Source organism: Mobula hypostoma, chromosome 12 (genome assembly GCF_963921235.1).
Source record: "Mobula hypostoma chromosome 12, sMobHyp1.1, whole genome shotgun sequence".
In the NCBI taxonomy this organism is placed as follows: Eukaryota; Metazoa; Chordata; class Chondrichthyes; order Myliobatiformes; family Myliobatidae; genus Mobula; species Mobula hypostoma.
Genome location: NC_086108.1, coordinates 44,487,158 through 44,514,581, shown reverse-complemented (window position 1 = coordinate 44,514,581; position 27,424 = coordinate 44,487,158). Strand labels below are relative to the sequence as shown.

Genomic DNA, 27,424 nt, shown 5'->3' with positions numbered 1-27,424 from the left:
AGTTCAGCAGCTTGGGGTGACTGAAGGCTCACTTCATCTTCACTAATGGCATATGTAAAATTGTTGCTCAGCCAATCACCACTTGACTAGCTGTGGATGGTAGGGCAGATTGAATATTAAAACCTTTTCCTTGCACTCCAGCAAAAAATTTTAAAAGTTGCATAGATTTTTCCAGCTCCTTTACAAGGAGAAAGGTTTACCTAAACTAAACTGGAACAACAACTCATCTGTCTTTATGGCTGTCCATTTCACTCTAACTGCAATAATTAATTTGAGCCATCTTGAAAAGAAACACAGTATTTCGATATTGTATTCCACCAGTCCACAGTACTACAAGATATTGCAGTCCAGAACGGTTCTCAGAAAAAACACTGAGGACATTAATGCTAATGAGCTAGGGCTGCTGCTGTAATCTGAATGGACCGAAAAAAAAACCCTTCTGTTTCTTGGTAGTCTTTCTATATTATTCAGGAGGAGAAATTCTTATGGTATCGGAAACATTTTAGGAAGGAAGGGTGGGTTCTTAATAGCACAAGTTATTTAATCTTTCCCAGAAAGAATGCCGCGTCTCTGCACAGGAAGCTGCAGCTGACACTCAGAAGAAAGAACATACAAGTTCAGGGTCAAATGGAAGTAGTTTATTATCATGCCACTGGGCGTGGGGAACAGGAATGTATTGCAAAGACCAGGCTCATGTTTTGGAAAAGCTGCACGGTCATATTTAGAAGGCCTCTGCATGAAGAGAAAAGTGACATCTTTATGCTTTTAAAGTCGTCTTCAAGGAGGTAATCCAGCAATGGTTCAGCTGAACAACTAATCTAAAATTAATTTGTCAGGATTAATTTTTGGTTTGGGTTATGCAAAATCAGACCTTTTAGTTATAGGGAAACATTCATTCCTAACTTGTCCTGTGGTGCGAGGGGAGAAGGGGGAGATCAGGAGGAGGAAATGGGAAATGAAGTAGTAACAGCCTGGCATGTCAACGTACTGATGGTGACTGTTGAGCTGGTGGAGCTACATATCCTAAGTTGTTCTCAATGTGCCACAGACTATGAAGGTAGGTGAGCAAGGCAGAGTGAAAGCAGTGAGTGAGATTTCCCACTCCTAATCATTACTCACATCCAAAAATCACTGGACGATGCAGAAATCTGATGGGGTTTCAGTACTAGCTACATAAATCTAACATAAATGATAGTTAATGCAGTTGAGAAGGTGAATTGGGTTTGGGTGAGGCGGCGATGAAGAAAGGTGCTCTGGGAACTGGAAACAGATAAATGAAGAATGCAGACACTCCGAAAACTGGTAGAAACAAAACACAACGTATTTCATTCCAAGGACCATGATCATTTCGATGGTTTCCAAGACAAATTGTTGAATTAAATATATTCTAATGGTTATCTCATGTCCCAACAAAATAGATACACTTCGCAAGGGCTGAAAAAGAGCCATCTCCAAAACCAGGTTTTCCCAAATGTCAGGGTGCTGCTGAAATCAGATGCCACATGTGTACATGTATTCTGTAAGCAAGTTTTCTCAGTAAAACTATTAACACTTGTGCCAACCTCATGCAAGAGCGTAAGCAAAGACAGGCTCCACGTCATCATTGATCTGACATTCGAACCAACTGAGCTTATTTGTACAGGAAAACAAAACTCAACAACAGTACAATATCACTCACAAGATGGATCAGCAGTGGATGTGGTAAACCATTAGAACAGAAAAATTAAATATATACATTTAAATTTTGATATGCTAGAACCAGTGGTGACTCCAAAGATCCATATATACAAGTGCACTTAACTGTAGAGATCAGGCACCAGAAGAATGGAAATAGCCAAAGGAAAGTTGGCCTTTGGAAGACCAGAATACAAAGGGGGGAAAAATTCTTGCTACAGCAAATCAAAGTCTTGGATAGCTCACATTAGAAAGACAGTACAGACATAAAGGAATGTTATCAGGGAACTAAAGATTATTTAGATTTGGAAGAGAGATTATTTAAATTAAGCTAGACTTCCCCGGATGATAGGTTAAGGGATGATCTGACTGAATGCCTTTACATTGGCAGGATGGGTACACAGGAACTTATCCCACTAGTGGGGAAACTAGAGGACAAGGGACAGAATTTAAAACATGGTGTTAAGTCATTGAGGAGATACTCCTTCATGCAAGAAACTGCAGCATAGCGTGACAGAAACATAGAAAGGTCTCACACAAAAACAAAATGCTACCTCAATTAATAATTTTGAATCTGCAAAAGATGAAAGTTTAGCCAGTCAAGGCTATAAAGCAGAAACCAAGGAGAGGGTTGCAGTTGCGATCAGCCACCACCTCACCGAATGCCAACGTCGGCTCTACAGGCTGAATAGTATAATCTGTTCCTATACTACCAAGGATATTAAAATCACCCCAGCCAAACTGGTACAGGATGGGGCCACTTACTGTGGCCTTGTGATAGAAGCACAGTGGGTACAGTACCTGGCTTCCCATTCTGATGGGGGGCCTTGGACCTCCTGCGTATCGCGGTGACATAAAAGGCTGCAATCACATAGAATTGGTTAAGTCTACAATCTGCTAAAATAACAGTCTTAATCTCACTCAATTAAAACATTTTTATACAAGTGGAAAAAAAACTGCAGATTCATGCAACAATTTGAAAAGTTACCATAGCCAAAGCAAGTGATTTGGTGACGTGTGAAACAGTAAATTAACCAACCCTATGAATTCCTGCACTCTCAGTGAGCTCAGTACAATTTACAATCCATGCAAGGTTCAGGTGGAATTGAAAACAGTGGTTTCTGAGTGATTTCACTTGTGGCAATAAATCACTTGTCATAGCCATTTCTTGATTACTGCATCTGGATAAAAATGAGGACTCGGAGGTGACAAAGGAAATTGTAATTCACTTTTCAAACATCATACTATGCTTTTAAAAACAATTTTTTTCCAAATATTCCAATGAACAACACTACACAAAAGAAAGTTTAATAGAAACTGAATACTGCATATTACAACTCAACTTCTCTGACCCTTCAGAGAAGAACCTTTATAGCTTTAAAGCTGTATCAATTTCCTTCACAACATAACAATCTGTCTGGAATAATTAAGCAATATATTCCACTTTACCGTGGAGTGTGAAATATTATAGGGTCGTGCACTGATTCGGTGCTAAGGAATATGTTCACAGCCAATGTTTCTCCTCACAGTGGTGCTGCTCTTTTACAGCTAAACTTTAAAGGATAACAGACTCTAACGATTGCAAAGAAAAACAGATCAAATGCAACTCAATTTTTATTCAGTTACAAAGAATTTGTTTCACTTTGTGAACAAACTGAAATGGACATAAGCAGTCTTACACTTTACATAAGCAAAACTATTTCCTCCCAACAAACAAAGCCATGGCAAATTTATGCAAAAACTGGATGCTGGAAATTTGGAAGTTTTTGAAAATAATTACAGAAAATTCCAAGCTCCCACTGAAACATTTGAGGCATCCACATAACAGGTAAAACTTCTGCAAGACTAAGATTTACAGGAGTATTTGCTATTCTTTTTAAAAAACACCATTGTACTGGAAGGGAAGAAGAATCTAAAGAAAATCCTTCTGCCTGGGTATCATTATACGGTTTTTGTGGAGCAGCACCAGCCAAATAAAATGTGGATTGAGAGAGGAATGCAACGGATATTCAGCTGGAGGGGGGAGTGAATTAATATATAAAGCCAAGTTATTTTAGATTTTCAATATAAGACATTAAATAGGAGCCTTAATTAAACAAACTGTGGAGTAATGTACAATAAAAAGTTGCCGGGAGTATCATTTGTTTGGAAATGTTTTCTCAACTGCCTTGTGTCTAAACACAGTAAAATGAACACATTTGTAGACGGTGAGCTCACGATAGCCAAGGAATCAGTGACTCAGCAACATCTTGAGGGGATTCCTCAACGCCGCAGATAACATGGTAAACAATCATGCAACAAAATACTGCACATTTAATACAGAGACACACGGACATGTAAATACAAAAAAATCACCAGTAACATAACTCATCAATAAACATCAACACATTCAGTTTTAAACCATGGACTCAAAGAAATGAAAATGCTCACAGACCCAGTATCAGGGCAGTGAACTGCACACATAGCCAAGTACATTTAGAAGTATTTACAATCATGGAAGGAAATATGTAATAGCTAATCTGGTTATCCCATGAGTGAACCTTCTTAATCCCAAAGGATCATGTATATACTTTTGAAAATCAAGCCACCGCACCACCCTACAAAGTTTCCAAATAAAAAACTAATTAGTCCTGCCATCTGAAATTGCACACGTTTCAAAAATGCCAGTATGCCAAATGAATTTAAGACATGAAGTTTAAGACGAGGGTCTCACCCCACCTGATACATGCACTATACGGGTTGGAATCGAACCAGGTGAACAAAGGAGACCAAGGTTCAGCTCCAGTTCGATGCCCTGATTTGAGAAAATTTGGCAAAGCTCAATACGCTATTAACCTCATGCCTCTGGACCCAAAAGGTGAATGCCGAGGGACAGATGGTAGTTTAGGACAGGTGGGTGATCTAAAGAAATGGGGCAAGAAAACTATAACCAACCAGAGTTCCTACTTCCATTCATTATCCACTGATTCTTGTGGGGAAAATGTGCACGTGTCTGTGTGGATGGCAGGACAGGACTGGGCTGTGATGGCCTCCGAGTGCAAAGAGTCACCTTGCATTCATTGACAAGGGTCACCTCTGAAGTCTGGCCACATCCCTCAAGGGTAGGCATACCACGATCTAATTTGGGGAGAGGCCTGAAGGGCATGAAGAGAAGGGAACAAAAAAATGATTTCAATATGCATTTGTGTACTGTGGGCCAGCAGAAGCCTGAACCAAATTGAACAAATTTAGAAGAGCCCTAAACGGAAGCTTCACTTCTGGGGACAACCCGATCAGGAATTTTGTACATAAAAGAACAGCAAGCAAAGGCAAATCATTAGTCAAATGTAGAAATTCTTGCTCCCTTTGAAGTGAAGAACCCAAGCAACTGCATCAGCTCATTACCTGATTGTGGGGTCCCATCATGTTGTTAGGATTGTGAGGAGGCGGCTGTGTATGTGGCGAGGGTTGAGAACCTGGGGGTCCCTGCGAGAGGTTAGAGAGCAAAGGAGGGGGGTTACAGCGTCAGTGCATCAAGTTGCAGGAGGCTCGGAGAATTGTAGAGCCATTTTAAAAGATTTTTTTAATATTAAAAAAAGAGCATAACAGCTGTTGCAGACCCGCCATGTTTGTGCTTTCAACAAGTGTTAGTCTCTAGGCTGCTGCCAGCGACAATGTAGTTTGTTACCACGAGCAATTTTCTTAATTAACAGACATTAATTAGTCATTTAGCAATTCTGCAAAGCAGCTTTACCAAACATGAGTACCACTGTGATAAATAGTACTGATTAGAGGGTGCCCTAATTAACAGCGATGAGCAAGAGAGAAATGAAATTACGCAAATTAAAAGGGAGTGGAAGTTAATGAAGCCGGAATGCATTTGCACCTGTAGTTCTTTTGTGTTGGTGAGAACGGAACACACTACAGAATTTACATCTCATCATTTCGTTAAAAGATTCATGGCAAAACACAGTAAATAAAGCTTTTGAACCAATTAGGTTGATACTGAGCCAACCAGTTCCATTTCTAGATTTACAAGAAGCTTTTCTGTAAGTCCCTGTAATCATCACCAATTCTACGCGTTATTGAATTCTGGGATTCAAGTTTTGCATTAAACATTGCAAAGGGGACAAACAAAATTCAAGACATGGAGGGGGGAGGGGAGGGGGACTAGGAGGAGGGCCTTACATGCAGAAACTCCTCCCCCAACTTGTCCATTAACCAATCAGTTTCCTCCAGCTCTGCAACAACAACAAAAATTAAACACTACGTCACTTTTAACAATTTCAAATTAGGTATAAAATTTCAGATTTAAATGCTGGTTAAAAGTGGAACTCAGAAGCCAAGGGAAGAGTAATCACAGCTACAGGTTTCCATTACCCATGACAATCAAATTAAAAACTGCACTCCTTTAAACTGCATCAGTCAGGAATACTGAAAAGTAACTACCCAAAGGAGGCAATTTCCTCCTCCCCTCCTGAAGGTATAAACTTCTCCTGGGATACAATTCCATCAAGTTTCAATATGATGCCTCATAAGCCATACATTGTATTCAACCCAAAGAATCAAAACTCAGCTCTAGCTTGTTCAATCTTCCCAGATGGTCTTGTGCCGAAGCCTAATTCCATACCCCCACCCCACCTGCACCCGCCCCCCCATCCTCATCCCCATTCAGCTTCAGACAAGCCAGCAGAGTTGGGACAGAATCTGCTACTTTTTTGATCTATTTGCCTCAGCAACACAAGAGACAGTGCATTTATTCACTGAGCCACTTGGGGAGTCCTTTTTATATGAAGGAGCCTCATCAATGGAAGAGAGCCTGAAAAAATTACCTGAAAGCTGAGAATGGCCTTTCCATAGAGTGGGAGTTAACAGAATTAGGAAGACAAAATATTTTAAAACTCTCATCTTACTGGTTAGAATTACTCATTCCATTAAATCTGGTCTCATGGAATGAGTATTCAACTAGGAATTCTTTTTTTTTGCTCCTGATTTTGTGGAATTTACATCACTTAACATTCTACAAAACTCTTAGAATGTATATTTCTCCCTTAACCAAAAGACATTCTCCCAGTTTAAAATCTCACTTAAGGGTTAACTGAACAGAAGGTCAAATAAATATTTTTTTTTGTGAGAGCAACCAAAATACTACTGCCTCAAGCAATAAAAAAAACTTTAGACATAAAAAGGAACGCCCAGGAAATCCAAAACTTCACAAAACCTCCCAACTGGCAGTAAATTTTTTTCAGATATGAATCAAACCCTTGCAGCAATTGCAACTTCTTGCGTTAATGTTTCTGGCAGATACTTTCTGGATAATGTGGCGGCAGACGCAGCATCAATGTAAACACTTCAGCAAACATCGCATTCTCATGCCAGCTCTGTCTGTAGGGGTCGTAGGGCCTGGCTGTCTGCATAACAAAAGTGTTTTAAAACCCTGGCTGTCCACTTCCTCCCAGCCTCCCTCGGGAGGGTGTATGGAAAAGACGGCACACTACACCTCAATATTCTGACAGCAATGAAGAAACAGGATGCACGTGAGACAAGCAGATTTCAAGAAGGAATCCAATTTGATTTTTACATTATCGGAATGTTCTGAGAACATAAAATGAGCACAATCTGTTGCTTTAAAATCATAACAATGATTTTTATACGTTCAATTAAACCTCAAAGTTTGGAAAATGAGCTGGTGATTGGCGGCAGTTGAAGAGGGCTGGGAGGATGAAGAGTGTGCAGAAAGTTGGGGAGGAAAGAGAAAGTGGCTGCACAGTTCGATCTATATTTAGAGTTAGTCAAGAATGGGGATATAGTGTGATCGCAATCTCTTAAAATCAGTTAATCTAATTTCAAACTACAACACAATACACACTGAATCCAACATATAGCACATTACATACAGCCCTGCAAGCAAATTACCAAGTACAATGCAGACATTGCCCTCTACAGAATACCCAACAGACAACACAATGTACACTTAGCATTTGAGATACTAATCCAATTTTAACATTTCTGCTCCTTTATGAAAAAGATGACTAAAAAAAGTGTGTCTACTGTTAGGAAAAGATGCCTCAAAGTGTAGAAAAGTATTATGCTGGTGACATCAAAAACAGCCTGATCTTCTTTTAGACACATTTTTAAATTGGGTTACCTCTTAACCTTTCAAGGTAAACTGCTACTTTAAAAAAATTGAAGGGATTTAAAGCATTCAGATAGAAATGAAGCAGTGCAAGATTACGTTTGGAAGTTTTCTTTTTAATTTTGAACTACAATTGTCGCATAAACATCTGCCAAAATTCTGCTCAACCAGTTACAACATGAGGACCACTGTATCAATACCAACATCCAGAATATCCTAATCTAGTGTGGTCTGATACTATTTTACTTTTGCTGTGACTGCAAACAAAAATGTACATACAAATACAAATATATACATACAAACACACACTTACACAATTAGTAGAAATTGCAAGTGTGTGCGGGGCAGTGGAATAGTAAATCTTTTGAAGTTGATAACCAAACAGTCAAGTTAGCTGTACTGACTATTTCTTCAATGTGACGTGTATACAACTGTCTATCCAACATTTCCTGCAAAAGTTGTTCAAAATTTCCACCTGAACTCATGTTGGTGCAAAATCCAGTACAAAGTTGTTCACTTCTGTACAATATCACAAAACATTAGGGGGCAGTGGTGGCACACAAGACGGGCTGCTTTGTTATTCCTCACGCTGCAGGCTAACTGCTGATGCGTAGCAAACACAGCAGTGGACATTGATTTATGAGCAACTTTCCATTTCAACAGTGGTGGTTCAAACTCTACATGGCTAGTTTCTGTAGAAAAGAAAACCTGATGGTCGTAGCCTAAAAGTTTCCAATTTAAGGTAGAACACAAACAGATCAGCCATGAATTACTGGAAAAACTATACCTTGAACATTAGGCCATTCGTTAATTCATAAAGAACCATCTGTCAGAGAAGAAGTGAGAAAAATTGCACCTACCTTTCAAGTTTGTAAAATAAAAACAAGGAGCAAGATCATTTGAAATAGAGAAAGCGAAAACTTATCTGGAATTAATGTTTACTTTGCCTGAATGGTATAGGGTTGGAGAGTGCAGAGTTCAGGGAAGGAGGAAGTCAGTTTGGATTTTCGGTTCTGATCACTAAAACACAGAGCTGAACTGTTGGAACGTGTTTGTACCTATATGGCAAACATATTAGTGGTGAACTAAATTGCCTGCAATGCCCCTTCTACTGCCCTTGCAGTGCATTAAGTGTATACAAAGCTATGCAGTGAGTCAAAAATCACCTGAGCCAGAAGCTTTCTTTAGGGTTTTTAATGGGACCTTTCTTACTCGTGAAAGGATATTGCTGTTTCAAAGGTACATAAAGAGTGCATGAAGATGGATGTCTTTCCACCGTGTGCTTCAAGCTGAAATCTAAATTAACCCGTGCAGGAAATGATATAAAAAAAATGCTCACATGCAGGAAGTGATGTTCATGCAAAACAAACTGCATAGGAAACGAACTGCGCCTCTAAAGTCCAGAACACTTCCCCCGGCATCCATAGGATGTCAAATTAATTACTGAAACTAAAAGACAAATGTCGACTCATTAAGTCTTTGGTAACAGAAGGATAGTCTCAGAAACTAGCCTTGAAAACAGTCTTGAACCGTTCTCACTTGGAAAATGTTGTTCATGGTGGCAATGTCTAATGAGCAGACATTAGACATGGTGCTTACTCAGAATGACAATTGGGCCACACTTTGCCTTGCCCAGGATGAATCCAACTTCACTACGTCCAGCAATGTCTGTTGCCTTCAGATACCTTTGTGTTTCAGCCTAGAATTCCTTCTCTCCCTTGATAGCTGATTACCAGAGCTGGCAAGGAAGGGACAGTTATCAAATACATGAACTTTCTTACTGTACTCCAGAATCTCGATGTCCAGTTGGTGGCCCCGAAACCACAAGAATCTGAGGTAGACTTGATGATCCTCTCTCATGAGGAAGCAGTGGAACATTTGTTCTAAGTCTACCATCACTGGGACAGACTCAGCTCTGAGGCACATGACAACCCCAAGCAGACAGTTATGGAGGTCTGGACCCTGCAAGAACACATTGCTCAGTGATACATCTTTGAACTGTGCACTTGAATCAAACAATTCGTATTTATGCAGGTTTCTGGGGGTGGTAAACATGAAAGTTGGGCAAATACCAGTTTTCTTTTTTGGGATCTGGCGGAGGTGTTTACTCAGCATTATTGTCCCTGAGGTCTCTCCGTGAACTCTGCGTAATGATCTTTCATTTCCGGTTTCCTTCTCAATGTGACTGAGGGACATGAGTCAACTGAGAGCCTGCTCTCTGTTGTCTGGTAGGAGTTGTCTTGGAGAGCAGCAAGGAAGGGAAGATACCCAACTGTTCGACTCATCTTTGCTGAACTCTTCATAGTTGAAAGGAAGACTTCATCTTCGATGGAAGATGCCAGCTTATAATCATCTGAGTGACAGAAAACCAGCTTGCCTAAATCTGATTGAGCAGAAGTATGTCAGGATGCTTGGTTTGCTCGCCTACAATCTTCTCTTTCATATAGATTCTACTCTCAGAGTCTGAAATGACTTAGGTGCACATTCTCCGGGATATTAGTCTTAAATGTGCTGACAGTGGGCTGATGAACACCATCACGGTAGACTTCACCCACTGTGATCCAACCCAGGTCCAGTCATTGGGCATAAGGTGAGCTGAGCAGACCACTGCGCTGATCGTGTACCTTACGTGCACAGATGGTGTCTCTGCCAAGCAACAGGAGAACCTCAGCAGAAGAATCAGTGAGGGATCTAGTCAGCTACGTCCTCGTGTGCAGCTTCAGGAATTGGAATGTCATCCCTGTTGTTGGGGACATGGCCGCACTCAATGAGGGTTGGCAAGAGTAAGTAGACCTCTCCTCCTATTGACTTCACAATAAATCCATTGGCTCAGTTGGCTCCCCTCTGTGCTCTGCTGCAGGTACTCCTTAGTTCTCTGTTGAGGCACAACATTTGAAACATATTGAGTACGCCTTCAGAAAGTGTCTCCAGTCTGCAAGCGGTTTCTTGCTGAACTCTCTGCATTTCTTAAAGGGGGTAGGTTTCTGATGGTCAGGGCATTGTCTACTGAGGTTCATAACAGAGTTTTCAACTTAAGTTTTGTTGACCGTTGTAAGTGTTCTCGTTTCTCATGCTTTTACCGAACCGAAAACCTCTTTGAAAGATGTGTTACCTGAAGCTGAGAACATAAAACTAGGATCATTTCGCATTTCTGTGTGGCAGCAGACGGAATCCACAAAGAATGAAAAATGACAGATAGTGGGCATGATAAAAACGCAAACAACAGGAATTCTGCAGATGCTGGAAATTCAGGCAACACACATAAAAGTTGCTGGTGAACGCAGCAGGCCAGGCAGCATCTCTAGGAAGAGGTGCAGTTGACGTTTCAGGCCGAGACCCTAGTGGGCATGATGCTTTGTTTAGTTATCCACTGTTCTTGCTTGGTAGTCTCTGCACTGTAGGGTTTATTCCTCTTGCCATGTCCAAGTAACTCAGTCCTCGTAGGTAACCCTTGTTTTGTTCTGACAACATATCTGCAAACTCCAGTAGCTTCTGCTATTCTTTGTGTGAGAGGTTTGGAAAATTAAGAGTCTGCTGAAGAGATATCCTTCGATTGCCTCTAGAGAGTCACAGAATTTGTCCACCTCTCCAACAGCATTTGTAAAGCCATAGCTGGATTATTAATGTGCACCACTCTAACCTTTCTTGCATGTTGCAGTAACATCAAGCCACTTAGAGAAGGTCTAGCTCTTCCCCATGGCATTGCAGAAGCTTGATTTCCAGGATAGATAACGGGTCGACCAGTTGCCAAACACTTTAGTCCTGCTGTGACTAGGTTACAGATACCAAGCGAAATTTAATGCACCTAAGGCTCCTGATTGAAAGCATTGTGGAGACTGGTTTGCCAAATGTATGTCCTGGGATAGATGGAAGCTCAGTCTGTCCATGTCTGTGCAGTTGAAATCGGTATCAGTTGCAACTCTTGACAGAGGTTTTTGCTGTGATGAAACTGCAGAAGGGGGTATTTGTGGATCTTTACTGCTGTAGACCTTGATAGTCAATACCTGGAATATGCGAAAGGCATATTGGCCGTATGGTGTGGGCAGCTGGACCAATTTCTTTTTCACAGCCAAGATACATTTGGACATATTCTTTGGATGCATTGGTTCTTGTGATGGCAAACTATTACTGATTCTAGTTGCAGACTCACCATTATCTAAATCAGCTGCTGCATCATACACCTTGGCCTCTGCTGAGGCAGCCTCAGCCTCGTCTTCTTCCCCAAGTACATTTAACATAGCCTCTACACTCATTCTCTCTACATCTACGCAAGCTTTCTCTGTTTGCATCTCAACTTCTTGTTTAGCATAAGCCGCTCGCTCCTATTCTTGCTGCATTGGCTCTGCTGCTGATTCATTTAAGCATCGCAATGACACAGTCAATGCGCTACATTCTGACTTCATTTCTAAGTCTTGGTGATCAATGTTGCTCAGGTCAGAGGATGACACTGTCGTGTACAGCGTTCAGTGTGTGTTTGTAGTGTGTATACACAAAGCTATGCAATGAGTTAAACACCTTCTCAAATATCACCTGAGCCGGAAGCTTTCTTCGGGGTTTTTAAATGAGATCCTTCTTGTGAAAAGATATTGACGTTTCAAGGCAAATAAAGAGTGCATAGAGATGGATGTCTTTCCACCATGTGCTACAAATTGAAATCCAAATTAATCCGTGCAAGAAATGATGCAAAACAACAGGTTACATATAGGAAGTTACCTACAGAAGATTGGAGGCGGAGTTAAGATGGCGCTAAACGGCGACTTCTTTGCTTTGCATCTTCGGAAACAGCTCTATTTCCATCTTTAATATCTTTATTTTTCCCTTTCAGGGTTCTTTTGAAGTCCCTGACCTGAAGTTACACGCAGACTTCGGTTCTTTGCAGGAATGGGACCCGTTCTCGGGGTTTCAGGATTGGCCGATGTTCGGCACACCAAGGGTTCAACCTGAGAGTCCAGCTCGAATTCAGAAGCCTACGATTTCAGGGCTCTAGAGACGGGCGGATTGAGTGTCGCGGTAGGAGACTCGCATGTCGTTGGGGAGACCGGAAAATTTATCGCTGTGGGCCCAAAGACCCAAGATCTTTGCGATCTTTGGGCACAGAGCTCGAAAAAAGCAACGAAATGGACTTTTTAACATTGTAAACCAGCGGACTGTTGTTATGTATCCCGCTCACAGTGAAAATGGGGGACACCTCCCTCTCCCTTACTGGGGAGAGAGAGAACCTGTGGGCTGCTGAATGCCGGATGAAATGCGATAGTCTTTGGGGTAACTGCAAGGTCTAGGTCTTTGCTATCGCTTAGCTCACACTTGTGCTTGGTAACGGCCGCGCTTCTTTTTTGCTGGGGGGAGGGGATATCATTGCCTTGCTGCCACTTACGTGCGGGGGGGGGAGCGGAGGGGGAAGGGGACCGGGGTTCTCACTTCTAACTTTCGTTCATTCTTTGGAGCACTTCTCTGTTTTCATGGATGTTTTGCGAAGGAAAAGCATTTCAGGATGTATATTGTATACATTTCTGACATTAAATTGAATCTTTGAAGTGATGTTCATGTAAAACAAACTGCACCTCCAAAGGACAAAATACCTCCAACTGGCTGAACAACCAAGTAATTCTCATCACCTGGACTTAGATGAAGAATGCCCTTGCAAGTGAAGTGACACTGAGCAGCCAATACCACAAGGAATATGGGTGATGCCAAATCAGGGGAACAAGAATTAAGAACCAAGGATCTACTCACTCCATAAATGGAACAGCTCTGATTGTATGTCTGTTATCAGAGATGTTATAACTCAATGAAGATCAATCCTTCACTATTCAGTGCATAGAGCAAGTCAGAATGAATGGAACATCAATTGCGTTGTTGCTTCTATCATATTTGAAATATCTTTGGTTTGACTATACACTAAGGTTGTGTGATATAGGTGTGCCAATTGGACTGGAGATGAAGGTTAAATTTACAAGACAACCACTCAAGAACCACTGCTGCAATGAGAACCTGTACTAGGTCAATTTTTCATGTTTCTATATAGGAAAGCTCTCAAGCTGAGTAAGTGTTAATACATGATGGCACTAATATAGATCAGGATATCCTCATTTTAAAAAGAATTTTCATTTAAAATGTTGTATGTGGATTAGTACTGGGAACCACCTTTGTAAATTATTCATGCTTCAACAAGACCCAGTAGCGGTACAGCAGTAGAATGCAAATACAATGCCATGATTTACACTGTGCCCATTACAATGATGGGAATTGTGTACATTATTGTATTGTAAACCTAATGGGAAGAATGGACAGGAAGAGTAAAGGCGTGTGTAGTCTGGACATGATCATTGTACTTTACTACTGAATATCTTGCCAACACTTATCACCTGGAGCAGGGAATCCCAATCTGGGGTCCATGAACCCCTTGCCCATGGTATAAACAAAGGTTGGGAACCCCTGATCTAGACTCATATGCGACTTACCAAAATGCTACCAGTGCCAAAGCTGTACACTGGTATGAGATCAGCACTTTCCAAGGAGAGAACCTAAAATTGCATTCTTTGTTGTACACTTTTTGTTTACCATGCAGTAACTCATTGAGACTGCATTCACAAAAAAAAAAGAATTCTCTTAAAGCCATCTATGATCCCTCCTTTTGCCTCGTATTGTCCCTGGGAACAATTTTCAGAAAGGCATCCCAAGTCTGAGTAGGAATGCAGTTTCTCCTTCCAATAAAGAAATCCTCCCCCTCCCCTCTTCTTCCATTCCCTACTCTGGCCTCTTACCTCTTCTCACCTGCCTACCACTTCCCCCAGCCCCCCCTTCCCTTTCTCCTTTGGTCCACTCTCCTCTCCTATCAGATTCCTTCCTCTCCTACCCAACTGGCTTCACCTATCACTTTCTAGCTGGTCCTCTTTCCCCTTCCCCATCTTTTTATTCTGGTGCCTTCCCCTTTCCCTTCCAGTCTTGAAGAAGGGTTTCGGCCCGAAACATTGACTGTTTACTCATTTCCATAGATTTAGCCTGACCTGCTGAGTTCATCCAGCATTTTGTTTGTGTTGCTTAGGAAGGCAGGTATTTTCCTTCACTGCAAGATGCAGGCACACTTAAGTGGTTAAAGGTAGAGATTGCATGAGACTCCCCTACATCATTCAAGACTGCGCTGAAGTTTTATTTAATGCTGAAGCATAAATTCAAAAATAAACCAACCCAGTTCACATTTGCTAATTTGCATCTGGCTGCAATTTTTGAGACTATTAAATATTTAATACCTTCCAAAAATTATTCTGTTTAAATTTACTAAACTGTTGCCATGCCATTTGCTGTAGCAATCCTAAACAAGGGATCTGGGCCAGTTTATACAATGCAAAATATAGAATTTATTTTCATATTTATTGGGGTTTTTTTTGGATTCTCAAAATGCTTTATCGAGTTTTGAAGAGCAAACACCCTTGAACAGCAATAATGCCATCCATGATATAGTACAAAGTTTTAAATCTCACATGAACACTGCAGGATGCATTATGTTGTCTCTGGTTTCAAATCCATTAGCTCAGACTTTGAAGAATAATTTCCGATGGTCCCAGTCTGGGACTAGTGGAATTTTTGACCCCGAGTGAGATTAATAGCAATTTACATATTTCCTATGCTTGCATAATTAACACATCTGCCTGCTGGCTTTGTGATGAATGTCATTTTCCCTTTTCCATTATGTGGCCCTATTAAACTTGCTCTCTGGTGAGTTGACAGCATGTTTGTTATAAAATCCTCTCCTGAGATTCATTCACGATGCTCATCACAACAAGCAACATTACTTTGACCATCATTGGGCCATGATAAAAAGAATACAGCTAAAAGCTGTTCAAAAGATTACCCAATTAATATTTTAAAGTTAAAAGAAACCGATTTTTTAACAAATGTTATCTAAATAGGGTGGTACAATTAAGAATACAAATCAGTTCATTTTTCCCTCCTTACTTCATTCATGAACAATGTCTTGAGAAAGTAAATACAAAAAAAAATTGACCAAAATAAGGCCCAAAAAACTGCGTTCTCATTAAAGCAAAGATTAAACTGGTTTTCAAAATTCAAAACACTGGTACAGGAAACAGACATTTCGAACTGCAAGCAAAACAAAAATCAAAGGTCACTGACTTAAGATAATTAGAAAAATCCTTGGGAATGATTGCTCCTTTTTATAAAAAAAAATGAAAGCTGACTTGGACTGTTTAACACGTTGGTGACGCAAGTTTAATTGCAACTTTCAAAGAGGAATGCACTACTCTCATGAAATCCGTGTGGGGCTGATCGACTCTTTAAGGCCAGCAAATGGTTCCATGATTCTAGGGATGCTGCTGCACAGAAGAATTTTGTTGATAGGGCACTTACAGTCTGTAATAAGCCTACCAGAAAAGGAACTTTCACAGAGTGCCTCAAAAGTTGGCCAGTGGTACGGCAGTACAACTGCAAAATGCCCAGGGCCTCTGCCCAATCTCACAATCTACCATCAAAATGTGCCAATTTCCAATGGCTCTCAAAGACATACCACAATATTTATCTGATTTTTCTCCTCCCTACTCCAATTCAGAACTCAGGAACATCAACTGCTGCAAATAAGCAACAGCAAAAGGATCCTTTCTGGAATTACCCTATCTCAAGCACGTCAGTCCCCAAGACTCATCTATTAAGTCAATTATAATCAAATAAAAAGCTGGCAATACTCAAGATTAGCCTGCATCTGTAGGAAAATAAACAGAGTTAACATTTCAGGGTTGAACTTTAAAAGTAAACTGGTTTCTCTTTCAACAGATGCTGCTTGGTCTGTTCAGTATTTCCAACATTTTCTGTTCTTATTTTAGATTTCCAGCATCTGCAGTTTCTTTTGTTTTTCTTTAATTCAGCTACTTGACCAAACTTCAGCCACAATGACTTTCAAAAATGAAACCAGGTGGTAATATTGCAAGGCCACACAATAGCAGTTTGCATTTAAAACAATGCAAAATGCCAGAAGGCATTTTACAGGAGAAAATTATGATCAAGTCAGTATGGAGAAACTAGGACAAATTACCAAAATTTACATTAGCATTTTAAAAGGTGCAGAGGGATTAAGGGAGCAAATCACAGAGTTTAGAGATTATAAAGCAGCCTCCAAAGGTAGACCAAGGAATCAGAGATGCCCACAAGCCAGAATAGTGACTTGCGGGTTGTAAAGCTTGAAAATAAGGAAGGGCAAAGCCAACAGGAGACTTGAAACAAAGTTGTGAATTTCTGAATTGAGGAACTGACAAATTAGAATCTGATAAAGGAATCAGTAGATGTGGGGAGAAGGCAGGAGAGCAATTGATGGTGAAAAAATCAGTGGTGAGTAGCTGATGATCAAGTAGTTTCACTGCATCCTGGGACAATAATCTATCTAAACTTGAAGAGCAGAGTTCAGGGCCAGAGGCCAGCTCTTAATCTTGTTACACAATGTACAGTATGTTAGGAAACAGAATTTTGTATAACCCCAAACCAAGTTTAGATGAGGAAAAATACTAAATCCATCAAAATACTCTATATCCCAGTGCCTATGCAACTATGAGTTCTACATTCAATGAACAAAATTATTCTTGAAGGAAGCAATCAAAGTTTTTTTTAAAAAACCACTCAATTTGTAGTTGTAAAATAAATGTAGAAAATATTGATCTGGATTCAAGAGTATCATAACATCTCCTTTTGTGATGTGGATTAAAACCATTCTATTCAGGACTGACACCATGACGTTGGAAAGCTTGAAGTCATTTATCTTCATGTCCCAGTCAGAAACATCCCTTCACCACCAGCTCCATCCATTTCCCAGGCAACTGACACATGGAATAAGATCGTTTGCAGTCTTTGTATTCTGGTTCATCCAAAAATGAACTTCAGACTATGCCATTGCTACAATCATCTATTTCCTGATATCCATCCTTTTCTCAACTTGGCTAGCCACTACAACCCTCATCCAGGCCATTGGTACCCTACTAGCCAGTCCATTCACAACAAAGTGGAAGACACCTAAAAATTTGCAGCCTTTATCTCAACTCTTGCCAAGTTCTGATCACTACAACAGTGTTGACTGACCTATTCAAACTTCATTTTGAAATTATCACCCTGATTTTCCAATTGCTCAGCAGCCTTACTCATCAATACAACTCTATATCATTTGTGTTCCTCCAACTCAGGAGTTCCCAGCATTTTTGTACCACACACCAATACCATTCAGCAAGGAGTCCATGGACCAACCCTTGGTTGGCAACTCCTGCTCTGGTTTTGTTTTTACTGCTCAATCACTGGAGTCTATACCTTCAGCAGACAAGGGCTCAAGTTCCGCAATTCCTTCTAACTCTTGAGATGTGCTTTCAAATCTAGCTGTTCTGGCCACCTGCCCTAATTTCATGAGGCTCTGGGTCAACTTTTGTTTAATAGTACACCAGAAAAATGTTCAAATACTTTGGGCCATCACCGAGGTGCAGCTAATGGAACTGCTGCCTCAGTTCCACCAATCTGAGCTAAGGACCACGTGCATGTGTATATGGGGTCTCCACATTTTCCTCAGGACACTCTAGTTTCCTCCCACATCCCAAAGACTTGGGTTCATGACTGGCCACAGTGTGTAGGTGATAGGAATGCGAGGAGAAAAAGGGATTCGTACAAATGGATATTTGACAGTTGGTGCAGAGTCAGCGAGTGGAAGCACCTTTTTTTTTTATTGCTTATGATTCTGACTGATGATTTTTCTTTGTTAAAGATGTTATATAAATACCATTGTATGTGTCAAGGCAATTCATCTTTGCAATACTTCACTGCCTGTAAAGGGCGCAGGGACATTTTGAAATCGTCAAGTGGTACCAGAGCTTAGTTTCTCACAATCAATAAAGAGAACACCAATGACTAAAATGATCCCCAGACCCTCACTCATCTTCAACCACAACTTCTCTGACACGAGATTCCAAAGTGGAATCTGTTGACAGGAATCAAAGCACCATCCGCTTCAGTTGAACATCAAACTCACCTGCACCTTCAACAAGCCAAATAGTTCAGATCCACAAATACAGAAGGAATCACAACCATCAGTGATAACATGGTTAAAAAAAAGCTACAGTTTAACCTTCAAATAGACTGTAATTTGGATACTGAGGCAACTCAACCAATAACAAAGCCTGTTTTTGAATCTGCCTGCCATTTTTAGCTACTCATTTGAATCTCAACTCTCGGCCAATGAAATGCAATGATGCATAGTTCACTTGCTTGTGAAGGTCAACTCAGGCATCATACTGGTAGAAATCAGATCAACTGATGGAAGATAAAGTGTTCTGCATCATCTATAACTTTCTCCACCTAAATAACCCGTCAAAGCACCAATATTAACAAATTATCACTGTTCTAGAGAGAGGAAAAAAACTTTACAAATACAGTGTTTGTAAAATCAGGAATAAATTGGTCAAAACATTTAAGATCATAAAACCTTTTTACCTGAAAAAAGCCTGGAGGAATGGGGCCTCCTGGTATCCCATCACTGGGAGGAATGTTTCCAAGCACTGGACTTGGAGCTGCCGCCGCACTCTGCAAGAAATAAAACATTCAGATTCAAACCTCTGTCACAATGACATACTTCCCTGAACCCCTTGTGGCAAAAGGTTAAACTCGGTGGGAACAGTTCACTCACTACCAGAGCAAGAGATTCATTTACAAAGAGCAATCTGTGCCTAATTACCACAGTTCCTTTTCACATTGTTCTGGAAACTCAACATCCACTGATCCATTGCACACTGTGTCACAGTCCTTTCACCTATAAAAAAAACTGGATGCTTTCCTCACACACCCAGATGCTGTTAAACGAGAGATCTTTTTCCCAAAACCCTTGGCACGTTTGAAACTTACACTTCCCAATTTCTTCCCTCTTGAATTCTAACCAAATCTAATGGTCCTGCTTTTAACCACATACCCAGCAAATTTGGACTGTGACAGATTTATTCCTGTCAAATTAGGCTGCTTAGAGACATCTCAGCATCGTAAGTCTCATAACCTGACAGCTACTAAAACAGCTGTCCAGAGATTCAATGTTTTGTGCAATTGCAACTCCAACAGTCAACGTTGTTCTGTACACACAATGAGAAAAAAATATTTGCAAAAGCTCACGTCATTACTTTTCATCTTCCTTTTTCCCCATTCACCCTAACAAATCACTGATTCTGAGCAGAACATCTGACCAGTGTAAAACTTGTACAACACTTTATTACATGGCTTACGCACAAACGAGATTTGCCATCACCCTCAACCTTGTACACAAACCAGTATTCTTTTCTGGGTTGGCAAGGACAGAGGCCAAGGTTGGAGGGGGGGGGGAGAGGGGAGGGGGAAGAAGTGTATTGTTTGTAGAGAGCAAGAAAGTTTTGCCATTCTTGAATGGATTTCCCTGCCACACTCCAACAGAAGTAAAAATGAGATGTAGCATCATGTGTTTCATGACCAGAATCATTATCATTGACATATGATATGAAATTAGGTGTTTCATGGCAACACTACAGTGCAAGGGCGTAAAAGGTATAAATTGCAAAATATAAGAGTAACAAGTCTTCCTCTATCCCCCACTCTGGCCTTTTACCTCTCCTCACCTGCCTATCACTTCTCCCTGGGCCCCCTCCTCTTTCTCTCTCTCCCATGGTCCATTGTCCTCAGATTTTTTTTCCCCCTCCAGCACTTCTTAACATTGCCCACCCCCCTGGTTCCACCTATCACTTTTTGGCTATTCTCCGTCCCCTCTCCCCACCTTTTTATTCTGGTGTCTCCCCCACCCCCCGTCCTTTCCAGTCCCGAAGAAGGGTCTCGGCCCAAAACATCGACTGTACTCTTTTCCATAGACGCTCCCTGGCCTGCTGAGTTCCTCCAGCATTTTGTGTGTGGCTCGGGATTTCCAGAATTTCTCATGTATATGATGTGGTAGTGCTCATGGGCCATTCAGGAATCTGATGGCAGAGGGGAAGCAGTATTGAAATATTTTGAAATTGTTTCTAACTGAGTTACTGACATACAATACCTTAATATTTCATGCTGAAAAGGGAAAGCTAACTGCTCCAACTAAAAACAAAATATACTTGCACACAGTGTTATCTTACAATTGGGAGACAGATTTGTCCCTCAATTGATTTTTTATTAAATGAAGCCGTAAAACTGGTCAGTAGTGCTGATTTTTTTATAAAAATAGGCTGCTGTAAATACATTGCATACTCTGATTCTGCTCTGTTCAGATCAATTACCTGTAGAATTCTAGCGATTTACATCCATAACATTAACTCGTGCATTAGTTAATAATGGATTTGATTTGTAACCACTTTAGGTTTTATTAAAAAAAATAAAATCTTAAATAACTTGGGTGTCGTTTAAAGCGTGAATGGTATTTTACTCCCTCTAAGTGAGTGGATCTAAACCAAATAGAACAAGTTAATGATCCAAATTTGGAACTATAATGATGAAGCCCTCAGCATTCACTGTTGTTCAACAGTATTAAAAATACAACAATGGGTTTAGGAAGGAGAAATCCAGAAATTATGGTCACTGATTTTCAGCTCCTTCATGAGTACGCATCATTTTGCAATCATTTCCAATAAAATCTTCATAAATCTAGTTGATGGAATCACAGATATCTACCAACTACCCTGTTTTGTTACAAGAGGGCTAAGCAAGTTTTAACTGCCACCATTAGTAATTCAACATCTCCCACACCACCCCCCCACTTCCCAGCCCTAATAAAAACTAAATTTACACATGGATTTTAATTCCATTATGTAATTTAAAAATAACATTTTAAAATTATTTTATACTTAGATTTCAGCTACCTCAATTCCATATTGACATCTTCAATTTACACTCTACAAAATGCTTAAAATATAATAAAATTGAGTTCTTTTTCCTCATTTGCTGTGAGAATTCTTCAATTCAGTTGGCCTTTCAGTTGTTTCAATTGGCTTGATAGCATCCTTCTTGATAGATAACAGGGACACTCCCTCCCGCCCCAGAATTCATTGCTCTCTGCATCTGGTATCCAGGAAAGTGGTGTTGGTGGGTCAGAGAGGAATATAGTAAATTAAATGGTAAATGATAAGAGGTACATGGTTGTATCAAGAGCTCAGGGAGTTAGGGAAAATAAATATTGGATAGTTTCTAGAATGGGAGAGGGAGACATACAGCAATCAAGAAAACGTGCAGGGTTAAAAATAGAATGCACTCCTTTCAATCTTCCAGCCAATCTTGAAGCAAATGTATTCACATTGAAGCCAAAATATACTCTAAGTTATCCAGCCTTGGCGATTTAGCTTTGTAAATGACTACAGCCATGGTATCAAGCCACTTGGATTGGCTAGAGAGAAATACTAACAGATCTTCAAATTTACCACAGTTCAGCGAACTGCAGCTTGGGAACAAGATCAGGCGATGAAGTCACCTCACAAAAATCAAAAACTGGAAGCAATACTAGAGTGAACACAGTCCAGCGAAAAAGAATAGGTGGTTAGGGGTAGTAGGAAGATGATTATTCTTGGGTAGGGAGTGGAAAATAATGGGAATATTTGCATTCCAGCAATCCACAAGCAATTCCTATATTTTATATACATGTAAAAATTATTCAGAAGTAGGTAAGCTCACATTGTACTAAAGCCTAAAACAGTTATAACAAAATATTCCTGAACTGTGATCAAAGGCAAAAAAAAATTGAAATCTCTTACCAGCTCTATCATCTCCAAATAATTTATTATATGCAACATGTAATAGTAGCCATGGAACCAGATAATATCATATATAGTATTTAGCATTTTCTTGGTTTACTGAACCCATGTTTCATGCACATCTTCCCTAATTTATTCAAGGCTTTGCTCATGACAGAGAAAACTCTCATTGAGAGTAAACCACATACAGATCAGGCCATGCAAGGTCTGTGGTTAAGTCACTAGTCCAGCAAGTTAAAGCTGGACTATGGATACACAAGTTCAAATCACACTGCAATAGCTTGGGAATTTAAATTCCTGCAACTAATTAAATATCAAGAGTAAAAGTAACCATGAAGCTATTGGGCTGCTGTTTAAAATTATCTGTCTTTCAGGCAAGTAAATGTGATATCTTCATTAGGTTGGTGACTGTGACATGGTTGATTCTTAGCAGTACTCTGAACTGTCTTAGCAAGCTCCAGTTCAGAGGCCACAAGTCCAGCTTAACAATTCACCATTCAGTATGACTGTATCCTTAGTTTCTAGCTTCATCAAGTTGTGCTTCACCTGCTGGACAATAATAACAGAGTAAGGGAAAGAACACAGAACAATCCCTGAAAGAAACAGGCCCTTTGGCCCATAATGTAGTGCCAAACTCATTAATCTAATGACACCTTCTACATGCACACATAGTCCATATCTTCTTCACAACCACCCCCCCCCCCCATTCAAACATACCCATCTCAGAGCCTCTTAAGCATCTGTCACTACCCTGCCCTGGCAGCATATTCCAGCACCCAGTATTATAATAACTGGCCCCGCACACCTCTTTTGAACTTTCCTCTCTTACCTTAAATGCATTCATTCCTTGTAGCATTAGACATTTTCACCCTGAAGAAAGAAGCCAGCTGTCTACTGTCTATGCCTCCGCCTCCCAATTTAACAAACTTCTATCAGGTCTCCTCTCAGGCTCCACAACTTCAGAGAATACTAAAGTTTGCCTGTTATGTTCTCTCAACTATAACAACAGATGAGACCCGAAACCAGGAGATAGGACAAAGCTGAAGCAAATTCAAAATACTCTCTTATTCAGTAAAACTATGCAATTACAAATCAGAAACTCAAAAAAAACTCACTGTACATCCTAAAGCATGACCATTTAAACAGTTTACCCAAAGAACATTCAAGATGTTGATTAGAACAACAACAATCAATTTGTGGAAGTCAGCCTGGAATTGGCTGTCAGCTGACCAACAGGTGCTAGTTGTCCCGGCTTGCCGTAACATTTCCCTCTTGAAAATTTTGAGCCAGAGGTTGTTTTGAATTGGAACGACCGGCTCACGCTACAGATCAGTCCTTCTTTGTGGTTGCAAGCTGTCATTTTCTTGACATGATGTTGTTTGCAGCTCTGCTGACGCTGGTAGTTGCTTCAGTCAGGGTAAATTGAACCAAACCAGGAGTTGAAGGTCCAGTTCTGTGTCTGATCATCTGCCTGACAAATTTGTTACACCGTTGGGAGCAAGTGGTCACATCTGGTTGATGTGGCAACGCCAGCGATGTCTGTCTATGATAACTTCGTAGAGCACTTTCCCTGTTCGTTGGCCAATCTGACCTGGTACCCAGGAGTGTTGTCCATTGCGACACTGTCTGACCCATGCTGCAGCTCCAGGCTTGCGTGGCTTCACCCACTGACCAAGGTCTGTGTGGCCGCCTTTATGCACCTGACCATCTGCAGCCCAAGATGTTGGATGCTGTGGCAGCATTACATCCAACACGGTGTGCAGTTTTCTTCCCAGAAGTACTTCAGCCAGCGACTTCTCCTCGAGGCCTGAATGCGGTGTAATTCAATATGTGAGCAGAAATGTGTTGACAGCCTTGGTGGAAGCTCCTTGATTTCAGAAGTGACCATTTGAAGGTATCTACAAACCTCTCTGCTTGGCCTTTGGACTGTGGATGATATGGGGGTGAGTGAATGTGGATAATTCTGTTGTTCTGGCAGAATGCAGCAAACCTGTGACCTAAGTTGCGTGCCATTGTCATAAACATGTTTTTCTGGCCTCTTAAAGTAGCTAAAAATCTGCAGCAGATGTTGTATAATAGCCTCTGTTGTTGACGTCATAGATAATATTTATTGAGATACGGTACGGCCCTTCTGGCCATTTGATCCCCCGATTTAATCCTTGCCTAATCACAGGTTAATTTACAATGACCCATTAATCTACTGAGCAGTACATCTTTGGACTGTGGAAGGAAACCGGAGCACCCAGAGGAAACCCACATGGACATAGGAGAACGTACAGACTCCTTATAGTCAGCAGCAGGAATTGAACCCAAGCAACACATACAAAATGCTGAAGGAACTCAGCAGGCCAGGCAGCATCTATGGAAAAGAGCACAGTCGACGTTTTGGGCTGAGACCCTTTATCAGGATTGGAGAAGAAAAGATGAGAAGTCAGAGTTAGAAGGTGGAGAGAGGGGATGGAGAAACACAAGGTGGTAGGTGAAACCGGGAAGGGGGGAGGGGGGGAGAGAGAGGTGAAGGGTGAAGTAAAGAGCTAGGAAGCTGGTGAAAGAGATACAGGCCACGAAGAGAAAAGGACAGAATACAAGGTGTTGCACCTCTGCCCTGAGTGTGGCCTCCTGACGACGGTAGAGGAGGCCATCGACTGACATGTTGGAATGGGAATGGGAAGTGGAACTGAAATGGGTGGCCACTGGGAGATCCCGCTTGTTCTGGCAGATGGAGCGCAGATATAGCAATCAACTTCCCAGCCCTTTACTTCACCTCTTCCCCCTCCTGGTTTCACTTATCACTTTGTGTTTATTTCTCCCCTCTCCCCCACCTTCTAAATCTGACCCCCCACCTTTTCTTCTCCAGTCCTGATGGAGAGTCTCGGCCCAAAATATCAACTGTACTCTTTTCCATAGATGCTGCCTGGCCTGCTGAGTTCCTCCAGCATTTTGAGTGTGTTGCTTGGATTTCCAGCATCTGCAGATTTTCTTTTCCCTGCAAAGGAAATCGAACCCGGGTTGCTGGTACTGTAAAGCATCGTGCTAATTTTTGGCTATTTGGAATAGGCATCAACTAGGACAAGGTAGGCACACCCACTGATTGGACCAGAGAAGTCAATATGTACTCAACTCCAAGGGCTGATGACCTGAGGAAATCCACGGTTGTGGATCTGCTCTACTTGGATCCTTGCTGCCATCAAGCACTGATTGCAAATGAATGTGATTACCTTTGTCTCTAACTTGCCCCAAGAACTGTAAACACAACACCCCTCAAGAAGAATTTCAAAATCCCCTCAAGAATAACTTTGCTCAAACAGCACCTCTCACACAACTTGACAACTCCCAACCAACAGAAGTAGTAAAGTGTCCACAGCATTTGGCTTGCTCTGAACTCCAGCACGATCAGCAGCAGTGAAGAGACTCTTGGCTTCTCTACCAGGACTGCTTTGCTGAAAATTATCAAGAGTTCCCTGACCTAATGCAGTTGATCTGATATGGAGTGGAAAGTCCAGTTCCATCGTAACCAGTAAAGATATATCCAGCAGTTTCTGCTGGTACCTCACACCAGTTCTTGTTAATTGCCAACCTGAACCTATATCTGAAATCTTTCAAAGAGCAGATTGTAATAGCTGTAAAATAATGCAAGGCCCATCAAAGCAAACAAAGGACAGAGAATAAGCACAGCCTTGCCAAAATAATCCTTATCTCAAGGTCAAAGCACAGTATTGTCGACTCACGTAGAGGAAGTCTCTATGCTGGCTTCTTTCTGTAATATCCCAGGAAAACTGGTGATATGGTAGTGTGCTGACTGCCATTCTGATTGACAGCCAGTCATTTTGGCAAAGACAACTTCAAGTCTTGGACTATGACAATAAACCTAGTTATCCAGTGAAACTTTAGCAGAGGATAGCAAAAAAGTATTTCAGATTTCTAGTTGTTTTTATTGCAGTTGCTGGTGAAGATTTATTTTAAATGCTGCCTTTGAGCTTCCATTCTTATCTGAGTAAAATGTTAACTCTAGCTTCTTTAATCACTCATTTTACTCTAGATCAGGGGTTCTCACCCTTCTTTATACCATAGATGCTTCCATTAACAGAGGGGTTCATGGACCCCAGGTTGGGAACTCCTGCTCTAGACCTAAGCAATTTTAGAGTGTTCCATTTCACCAGGCTACCCATCCCCCATTACTTCCTCTCCAGTGGCTTGCAAGAGCTGCAATAATCTCCGACTGGGTCACATAGCCCTCCACAGTTTAGAGGCAACAAAGAGCTAAGAAATGCTGCTTGTTTCAGCAGTCAAACTATCCAAACCCACCTTTGCACAAGCTCATAGTCATAATTATTATAATTAGGAAAATATTGAAACTAAACAGAAAATTACTGCATCATTTTTCTTTTGTCTTCTTTGAAATCTTATCAAAGGTTTATTTAATATCAAAGCATGTATCCATATACAACTTATATCTAAATTAAAGGCAGTATTCAGTCATTAAATACTAACTGGTCTTCAAGAGATTGCAGCAGATACTGGAGGTAGAAGTCTCAACTGGTCAGACTGCATGTGACAAGAACACAAGGAGAGACTCATTAAAACTGTGGTGTACTTCTGCAGATTGCTATCTCTCCTTCCACTCATTGAATATATTCTGAATTTAATCCGATCGAATGTATTCATTTCAACATTGCCCCCTCTACTGTAAAGATGAAGCCACACTCAGGTTGGAGGAACAACACCTTATATTCCATCTGAGTAGCCTCCAACCTGATGGCATGAACATCGACTTCTCTAACTTCCACTAATGCCCCACCTCCCCCTCATACCCCATCTGTTATTTATTTTTATACACACATTCTTTCTCTCACTCTCCTTCTTCTCCCTCTGTCCCTCAGACTATACCCCTTGCCCATCCTCTGGGTTTCCCCCC

General features: G+C 40.9%; 1 protein-coding gene across 4 annotated transcripts in view; it reads right to left on the bottom strand.

Annotated features, from left to right (window-relative positions):
- Window positions 1-27,424, bottom strand: part of ssbp3a (single stranded DNA binding protein 3a) — a 183,546-nt gene that overhangs the window by 33,989 nt on the left and 122,133 nt on the right. For 2 of the 4 annotated variants that reach the window (XM_063063945.1, XM_063063946.1), the window contains exons 5-7: window positions 19,262-19,351; window positions 5,059-5,139; window positions 2,476-2,535 (exon numbers count right to left, since the gene is read on the bottom strand). In XM_063063945.1, the coding sequence (XP_062920015.1) occupies window positions 2,476-2,535; window positions 5,059-5,139; window positions 19,262-19,351 (231 nt within the window). The remainder of the gene's footprint in view (window positions 1-2,475; window positions 2,536-5,058; window positions 5,140-19,261; window positions 19,352-27,424) is intronic. The other 2 variants (XM_063063947.1, XM_063063949.1) reach the window with 1 other exon arrangement.